At 31.5% G+C, this 10219-nt stretch overlaps 1 protein-coding gene across 1 annotated transcript; it reads right to left on the reverse strand.

Moving 5' to 3' along the window:
- Positions 1-1986: 1986 nt before the first annotated feature.
- LOC108473006 (transcription factor RAX3) lies at positions 1987-3748 on the reverse strand. Its single transcript, XM_017774575.2, has 3 exons — positions 3298-3748; positions 3074-3203; positions 1987-2985 (listed from the first exon to the last, which is right to left on the reverse strand). The coding sequence occupies exons 1-3, from the start codon at positions 3431-3433 to the stop codon at positions 2169-2171; spliced, it is 1083 nt and encodes a 360-aa protein (XP_017630064.1). The 5' UTR covers positions 3434-3748; the 3' UTR covers positions 1987-2168.
- Positions 3749-10219: the final 6471 nt, after the last annotated feature.

Here is a 10219-nt window from a genome sequence, read left to right on the forward strand (position 1 = left end):
TCTCATTTGATGTTTCCATTATTTTAGTTCGTCAACAATGAATAATAATTCAAAAACATAATGCCCTGGGTTTCTTGGAAGCCGAGAGTGATGGGTTTTTGCTCAACGTGGTAGGTTTCCAAGTTGGAAATATTAGTATCAATCAAAACTTCATTTCCATCTTTGTAATTGATGGTCGTAAAGTGTTTTAAGAAATTAAATTTGTATAAAATATATACGTTCTCATCACTGAACCAGAAGGGAATTTTCATGATATCATGGTTTAGATGCTACTGACTCTTATGGGACCAATGCTGATGAATCCTTAAATCAGAGGTTGTTAAACCTAACTAGGTGGGATTGCTTTGTTGAATGAGTAAAAAAGAACCAAAAAATTAGAAATGAAAAAAAATAATGGGTTCATATCAACCGTTCATCATTCATATTTAGAGCCAGAATAAATATATAACCTATGAAAAGATTATAACATTAATGAGAATTAATTTCCTTTGATATGGAAAGTGATGCATGATTGACTTAGCAAAATACTTGCTTAAAATCTCGAACAAATGGCTGCCAAGACGACAATAAGATGCAGGTCAATTGTGTTTGGCCGATGGCCAAGCCCTAGTGCAACTCCTTTTGACTTTGAGATCACCACCTAAACCCGTGGTTTCATTTTCCCTACAAATTCTCCCATGTCAATATATTTTAAAAAGATGAATCCTATATATTTATTTAAATTAAACAATTATATGTTGGGTGAATTGTCTTTTCCACCCTTGAATTTTCTTGGTAAATTTTCTTAAACTTGTTAATGTTTCGATAAAGAAAAGAAGAGAAAGAAAAATCCATTGTAGTTTTTTGCTTTTCTCCTGTTTTGTGTTGGCGAGTAAATAAAGATAGATGGCCATATTTAAATGAATGAAAGAAAGTGCATGCATGCTTTAGTTCCATGGAGTCTCCGACATATATAAACAAAACTTGTAATTTGAAAGATAGAAACATTGATTATTATACGAAAAAGATTCAGCTTTTGTCTTTAGATTTTGTTTCCAACAAAGGAAGGTAATGCAAGGCAACCCAAATCCCATTTTTACAAGGATCAAAAGACATCAAATCAAATAATATGCACCATCAAACACCTACCATATTCAATAAGGGGAAAAGCTATATATATAGTATTTAAATGCTTTAATAATGTTCACCATGAACATTGTGGCCAGCATCTTATCTCTCTTCTACGTAATCTGTCTTATTTAACTAAGTGGAAGTAACTGTTTCGGAAATTAATAATCGTTTTAGATATAAGCGAGAGCAATAAATGATTATTTTGTTTTTTATTTAGGTGATACTATTCAGTAATTACATTAATTTTTGAAGTTAAAAGTTGAATTAATTTTAGAAAAAGAAAAAAAACCTTCTCCCCTAATTCGAACTTAAAATTTTATTTCAATCAAGATTTTATTTCATTGAGCTACTAATCATTCGACACAACAAATTAATATTATTATTTTATTTTATTTATTGTAATTATAACTAGACAGATGCCTTAAATCAAGGAGTGGAAGAACTTATGGGATTGCCTTAAAAAGTGAAAACAAAAATATAATACCAACCTTTATAATCTTTTATGCCTAACATGTGCATTCAAAGCTCTTCCAATGTTTTAATTTGCAGGCTGGGAGATAGTAATAAAAGAATGCAGCCATTGTCAGATATCCAATTTGCTAGAGCCTAGGAGGTTAAGGCCAAAACGTCTAAGCACCTTAACTTTACTATTGTGCTTTTTTCATGGATACCTAGGAGGGTGATTTTATAGCAGATATTGGTATTCAATCCATGTGTTACAAAGAGGGGGGAAAAGATGTACCTTCTTTTTGCATTGTAATTAAGAAATATACCATAAAGTTCTTCAGACAGTACTGATCCAGGGAGATCAGAAATATAATATAAAGATATTGAAGTTCGCAATTTATGACTATCGTTCTCAAAGTGCAAAGCAAATTTGGACTAATCAACTGCATCTGATCACATTAATTTTAGAACTTAAAGTTAAAGAGAACCCAGAAGAGGAAAAGCTGAAGAAAAACAAATGTCAAAATCATAAAACAAAACAATAATCTCTGCATATGTTTATTAAGAAAGAGATTCTGACATCAAATTAAATTTCCCTAATAGGTACTAATTTACACCGCCCATGTACAGTACTGTTCACCATAGTTAGAAGCTTGTGGCATGTTTTGTTGGCAAGGTTCAAATCCAGTGACAAGCTGAGGAAAGCCTAGAGAATATATGTCTCCCCAGCTGCTACTTTCAACGGAGCTACTCCCAGTAGTACTGCTGCCATCGACCATATTGTCCGTTCCATAAAACCCTTCCAACCCATTCATTATTTGTTGATTGTTGCTGTAGATCAGCTCACGTAGTTCATCTGTGAAACCATCAAGCCCTTGGAACATATCATTAGGAACAGCGGCTTCGTTGGTGTTAAAGTGGGTACTATTTGTCACTTGAGAACAAGTGCTGTTTATTGGACTAATGGAAGATGCAGGTGAAACCGTGTTGTTCATGGAATTCTCATATAGTTGATCTTGAGCGAAAGAAACATCAAGAGGGTACCGAGAAGAATTCATGGGATTGGGGATTGGAGTGCTTGTGCTTGATTGTGGGTGATGATCATCTGAGAATCTTCCTCCTAGTTTGATAAGCAAATTCTTGATGGATTCTTGGTCTTTAGGAAGAGGAGGATCTTGATTTGTGGTGGTTGTAAAAGGTATGACTGGTGGTTGCTGTGGCCAGTATGGGGGTTGGCTCACCATTCCAGGAAGCATATAATCCCCACTTTCTCTCGTCATTTCTTGCTTAACGGTGAGCCAGCTAGCTCTCCGAGCTTGTTGCTCTTTTCGCTGCTTGCCCAGGAGTTTCTTTTTAAGCCTCGTGTTCCAGTAGTTCTTGATGTCATTGTCAGTTCTTCCAGGCAATTGTGCTGCAATTATAGACCATCTGCGCATTCAAAGAAAGCATACATGTAATTGAAGTTTTCAATTGCTCAAATTCCAAGAAAGGTCTTTAACCATATAAAGCTAATTACCTGCTACCAATGTTTATGTAAAGGCTGCAAATTATGTTATCTTCTTCCTCAGAGAACGCTCCATGCTTAATGTTGGGTCGAAGATAATTCAACCATCTGAGCCTACAACTCTTGCCACATCTCTTAAGCCCTGGAAACAAAGAGATCAATTTAGACTATATATATATATTTTGAAGGTTTAATATATAAAACTGAAGTTGAGCAATTGATTGCTAATTACTAACCTATCTTCTGAGGCAAGGCAATCCAGTTGCCACCGGTGCCGTTTTCCTCTATATAAGCCTTGAGTTTGGCATCTTCCTCCGGCGACCATGGACCTTTCTTCACGTTAGCTTTGTCACAGCAAGGAGCTCTCCCCATGTTTCTATGTGTTGATGAGACAAGTTTGAAAGTTAGCTACTCTTTTCTGCTCACTTGACAATAATAATGAGAGTGATTTTATATATACACACAAGAAGAAGAGGGAGACTGTAATGGCAGAGGAAAACTGACTTAGAGGAGAAACAATGTCCCCCAGGATTCAAAAAGGAGAAATTTTTTTCTAAAAAATAATAAAGGTTGAAACTTTAAGCATAAAATATTGAAGCAATAGAAAGTGCCAGAACAGAAGACCAGGATTTTTCTTATTGTCCTTCTACCTTCAGAATCTAAGATAATCTAAATTTATATTGCAACATAACGTTTATTTATGATTGGCTACCCATCTCCATAATTTGACCCTCTCTCCCCCATGGAATTATTGGTGGACCCTGCAAATTAAGATGATGATTAAATCAAATGGATTGAATTGTTCCTCAGCTATACGTACGTACTTGCCTTCCTCAGCCACTTCCTTGCTTCTTTTTTAAGCAACAACTAAAACACATCATGGTTTTTAGAACAGATTTGGAAAAAGACCAATGCCTGCCTTAATGTTAATTAGATTGAGGATAATTTTACCTTCTACTTTTTTTTTCCAACTTTTGTCGAGCTTTTTCTTCTCAATTTATTATCTTTCGAGGAAAAGTATTTGAGGTTGATAGCAAGTGAATTACGATAACCAGTGAAATCGTACAGTTATTAACAACTTCTAGCTTATGATTTTAATCTTATCAAGAGATGACACAATTATTAACAACTTTAATCTTAACGATCAAGCTTAATTACTACTGTGGTTAGTGGTTTATTGTTTCATTAAAAAGGATGTAGTTATAGTTTGGCTTAATATATGGTTTGACTTTATTTTAATAAGGTACATGTGTTAATTTTTTTATCAAATTTGGTACATGTGTTTGACGAAAGTTATATATTTTGGTACCTAAAGTAACAATATTAATTTTTAGTATTTTATTTGAGTTTAATTTAAGACTGATTTAATGAAAGTTAATTGCTAATATTATTATATTTGAATTTTTCATGATTTTATAAAATAAATTTTGTGTCAATTGTGGATTCGTTCAATTTTGTGTTTAATTTGTTAAATACAGTCCGATGGATGTGATTTAATTCAAGTTTTAGGGCTAATTTAATGAAAATGAATTGATTTTTAAAATCCGAATCAAACACTAAAAAATTAATATTGTTGCCTTTAGATACTAAAACGTACAGCTTTATCAAATATAGGTACCAAATTAAAAAACACAAATAACACATTAAAAATAAGTGTTCAACTCAAATACAAAAATATATATGAAAATTATATTACCAATTAAAAATTTCTATTCAATTTCCCTAGTTCCTTTTTTCTATTAAATTTCCACCTTTAGGGTTAGGTGTCAACGCCTTAACCCAAAAAAAAAAAACAAGTTACAATAATCATAGAGAAACCTGTATATAATCAGATTTCTTTTTAAAAGAGAAAATATGATTGGACCTCAAAAATGTGGTTAGAAAGGTAAAATGGCGTAAGTTAATGTTAGAGATGAAATAACTCCAGCTAATTTACGGCCTTAGATGAGGAGTAAAAAAAGGTAATCTAGAAAAGTAGGCATAGTCAATGTAGAATTTAAGGGATATTTCCGTTAGGTTAGGTGACCCAATTAAGAAGAAGATTACCATGATCTTGAATTCACCACCCTTTTTACTTTTATTATAATCAATAATAGATTTTCTTGTTAATTTTCAGTGCTTCATACTTGAAGGGAAATAATCAATAAAAGAGGCCTACTTATATTAAATGCAATAAAAGTTAACTCGTAAAAGATGGCTGACTTGACCAAAGAGACAATTGAAGTCAAACTATAGCAATAAAACTGAACAATTCTCCTCAAAAAGAATAATTATATAAAATTGGTCATTGAATAATTGCGCTAAGTTCACAAGGGCATGGCATTGCCTAAAAAGGCTTGACATTTTGGAAAAAGAAAAGGTGAAAGGGAAAGATGACAACTCTTTCAACACGCAACCAAAGGGAAATACCCCTCTGCTTTACTTAATTTTATTAATCCTATCCAATTGGAATTGATTAAAATCAGTACCGATTGAATCATATTTTAAATAATGTTTTTATTTTTATGATTTTTTTTTTAATTTAATCGATCAAATTACTCGAATTAATGAATTGGTGATTTCATCGATTCAACTATTAATCCGGTTCTAAAAACCTTGTTATTTTTCTCTTGGTTAAGTTTAATACAATATTTTGATATCTGAATTTGATAAAAGTTATATATTTTGGTACATGCAAATAACAATATTAATTTTTTAATTTCAAATTCATAATTTTACTAATAATATTAATAATTAAATTTTATTAAATCAATCTTAAATTTTGAAAAATAAAATCACAACCATCGAAATGTATCTAATATATTAAACACAAAATTTAACAAATTCACAATCGACACCAAAATTTATTCTACTAACAAAATTACGGAAATTCAAATATAATAATATTAATAAAATAATTTTCATCCACTCAAACTTTAAAACTTGAATTAAATACTAAAAAATTAATAATATTATTTTTAAATATAAAAATATATAGTTTATTATTTCAGAGTGAATAATATATTAATGATATATCTGCCTGTGTTTTGAAGACTTTGTTTGGAAGAAGTATCTGTGTCGGTATCATGATAGTCTTTTCAAAAATCTTAAGCTGTACAGCCCTAAGCATCTAAACTTTTTCTCCTCAAGGCATCTTTCTCTAACGATGCTTTTATCTTATGTTAATAGATATAATAATATGTATATCTAACCACATTGGCCAATGCCAATTTGACATGCTTTGAAAAGACAAAATTTTGAAAAAGGGGTCATAAATATCAATGGATGATTGGAAATTTGGGAAAAAGTGGGAGACTCGTGGTGGGGAAGACTAATTTGCTGTTCATATTTGATTTAAATAAATTAATATGACCCACTTGACTCCATTAGGTAAATATATATGATGATGAGAAAATCATCTCATAATGATGCGATCATTCTGGGTTTTAGTCTACCTTTTTTCATTCAACCCCATCCCTTTTTCTTTTGGATAAATGGTGATTTTATTATTCAAAGAACCAGAATTCTGCTACATTAAAACTTCTGAAAGCAGACTAGTATATTTTAAATTGAAAATTAACTAAATTAACTTTATCAATGTTTTTATCACTAAGTCGAATTGTTGAATTCAAGATCTCACTCTCATTTCTATATGCTGCCCCTTAAATTGTCTTTTATTACGTTCTTCCCAAATCAAGTAAACATACTTACTCCCTTTGCCAATCCTGCATAATCCAAGAATAAATTTCCATTTGCCTTTTGAAATATGAGCATTTAAAGAAAAGACGATTCTTGGTCTCTAACTCACTGTTACATAACTTTCACTACCCATCATTGATAATACCCAACTGAACAAGCTTGTCTTTTGTCCCAATTCTTCCCAACATGACCATCCAGGTAACGACTACATGTTTTGGGATATGTAATGGGAACCAAATTAGTTTATGCCACAATACTTTGCACATTTTCTCTCTTACCTCGTCCCAAATTTTACTTCCAGAAGTCTTATTTGGATTAGAAAACATCTCTCTCATCTTGAAAAGTGTAATACCCTACTCCCGACCCAATCATTAGATCCAAGATGTGAGATGCTACATTCATTGTCGAAGCAACTATAAGCAATTAAATTCTAAAACTTTTAAAACACATTATTTATTCAAATATAGGTTATAAGCGAGCTTATGAAAGCTTTCATGTAATTACGGTAACAAACGAGGGACTAAAATGTAAAGGAAAATAATACATGAGTGTTGTCGCGACATACAAGAATAAACGTCGCAACACTGAGGGAAAAACATGATGTCACAACTTCAACTAAAGTGAGTCGCGACCTTGAAAACAGGAACTTGACATCGCAACTTCAACAGAAGAATGTCGCGACCTTAAAGACAAAGTACTTAATATCGCAACACCAACATAGGGATGTCACAACTATAAAAATAGTTTCCTCCAATTTTTGCATCATTTGCCTCAAACTTGCCAAAAACTAATAACTCAACACATCTCATTTTAGGCATTAATTCAAATGTCAAACTACATCCTTGGCATATTTAAACATCTTTATACATATGATCATATACATATTCACATTCATTCTAGTTTTATGCATCATATTCTATTATTTGGCATGCAAGCAATCCTTAATATTAACATACATATACAAAATGAGCACATATATAATTTTATCACTAGATTAGAGCATACACATCATCAAATCAACCTGAACATATATAAAATGCAAACATTCCTACCCCAAGTACGAAAACATTCAAAATGGATCTGAAAACCAACTCAAGACCTTAGGTACATGCCACTTGCTACAAAAATAACATAATCTTTACAAACTTTCTGAGTCGAGAACCGAAACTGCATATTTCTGATCACTTTGAGACTTCAAGATCTATGATACTTGCAGACAAAAATAAACAAACCATATGCTAAGAAATAATGGCTAGTGGTGCTATCATGATTTAAAATAATTATCAAATGGAAGCAAGATACCAAAAACAACTAACATGTAACTTATAACTATTAAAATACAACAACTAATCTTGTCCCATGCCTTATGTTGGTGCTTTCATACATGTTGTAATAAGTTACTTATTAAAATTTGCTTTCGTTTAATATAACATCTCGATCACATTAATTACATAGTATCCTATAAGAACATATTCATTTTCTCATTTCATAATCGAATTTATTGATTCATTTTATATCCATATCAGCCCTTAGGGCTCGTATTAACCGGATCACAAGGTCTTTCACATTCCATCTTTTATTGCTTTAACTTTAAGATACCATTTCCTAATTCAATATCCAATATCAATAGACAAAACACATGTTTTCGTAATCCCTATTAACTGGACACGGACTTAAGACGGATACACTGATCATCCAACCATCACATTGTTGGAAACAATCTAATTTGAAAATGGTTTTCTGTCACAGCGGAAAAATAAAAATTTGAAAACCAAGCCTATTTGTGATATTTATAACAATAAATGTTTCCTAAAATATCCCATGCTCTATGCAAAATGGATCCTTGACGTTCTCGCCATTCAATCGAATGACCTTCTCCACTATTCTCGTACCACGAATCGCTTCAAGTGTGGGTTCAAACAATCACGAATCAAACACAGAACTAGAAACAATTTTCTTTACTTTTAGTAGGAAAGTAATTCTCTCTATCAATAGAAACCAGTAGAACTGTTATTCCTAGAAAATAGAATTTATACTTAGAAAATAAATTCTCACTATTTTTAGGCAAAATAATAATATCTCAAAGTTTTGTATAATTTGTGTTTTAATCCCTACAGAGCCATCTATTTATAGGGAGATATTGGAGAATCTTAGTTGAAATAGTATAATACAAATAATACTTATTTGATAGAAAAACAAGTCCCCTAGTTCCACTAGGAAAGAGGGGCGGCAACCCTAGTTAGCTGCCCCTCATACTTATTATAAGGGGTTTCAGGCCGCTCTGTATTGGGCCTAATTATATGTGCTTCTTATACTTTAACACAACACTTTATAACTTAATCCAACCCAATACATGTTTTTCTACTTCCCAAAATAAATATTATTTTATTAAATTAATTTTAATTAAATAATTTTCTCAACTAAATTTAATTCCATTAAAGTTGTATAACAACTTTACTATAAAAGAATCTATAAGAAAAATATTTAAATCCCATATTCATTTAATTCAAAATGACCAATTAATTTAATTTAATTTTCAATTTCAATTATTTACTTAAGTAATAATTTGAAAACATAAATTAATTCTCAAGTCATTTCCATTCTAAGTGAGAAACTACATTCATTTCGAATGTAACTCATTGCTCTAACTTTATCACTTCTATCCATTTATATTCATTTGATTTTACATGCAATTCATTTCTAGTTTCAACAAGCTAGCGAAGGTACTAGTTAAACATATGTTGTAGAAGCCCAAATTGCCCGGGCCCAATTATATGAAAACCCAACCAAACCTCTAAACCCACTAAAACCCTTAACCCATGACCCATTTACATCTACCCAAACCCAATTCAAAAGCCCATTAAGCCCCCAAAAAAACCTAACCCAAAAAAAAACAAGAAAAAAAAAAAAGAAAAAGAAAAACTTACCCCAAAAAAACCTAACCCCCAAAAAAAAAAAGAAGAAAAAAGAAAAACCTAACAAAAAAAGATAAAAAAACCTAGCCACCTAACCACTTTCCCACTTGCCCCATTTTTCCTCCCATTGTCTACCACCACCACCTACAAAATAGAAAAAAAAAATAGAAAATCATGTAAAAGATGGCTATAAAAAGCCATTCAAAAATCATGTAAAAAAAAAGGAGGGAGGATTTTACAAAGATTGAAGAAAAAAAAACACAAAAATCCCTTCAAATTTTGAACACAAAAGAAACATCAATAAAAAAGTTGCATCTTTTTCTTTTTTCCTCTTCTTTCGAATTTTTTTTTTTTTTTTTGTGTTGTTTTTTTTCTTTCTTTATATATACATATATTGTTAAAAAATTTACCTTTTCCGCCACTGTAGGTGGTGGTTTGGCATGACAATGCGACGACGATCGACTGTGACCCCCCTTTGGCCGGATTTCCTTTCCCCTCCTTCTCTCTTCTTTCCACCTTTTTTAGGTATTTTATATATATTATGTATATATTTTTAATGCCATTA

Source organism: Gossypium arboreum, chromosome 11 (assembly GCF_025698485.1).
Source record: "Gossypium arboreum isolate Shixiya-1 chromosome 11, ASM2569848v2, whole genome shotgun sequence".
NCBI lineage: Eukaryota > Viridiplantae > Streptophyta > Magnoliopsida > Malvales > Malvaceae > Gossypium > Gossypium arboreum.

Coding starts and splice junctions, on each gene's coding strand:
- LOC108473006 (XM_017774575.2), bottom strand. CDS start 3,433: ATGGGGAGAGCTCCTTGCTGTGACAAAGCTAACGTGAAGAAAGGTCCA. Junction 3,204..3,297: donor TGCCTTGCCTCAGAAGATAG/GTTAGTAATTAG, acceptor CTTTGTTTCCAG/GGCTTAAGAGATGTGGCAAG. Junction 2,986..3,073: donor TACATAAACATTGGTAGCAG/GTAATTAGCTTT, acceptor TTGAATGCGCAG/ATGGTCTATAATTGCAGCAC.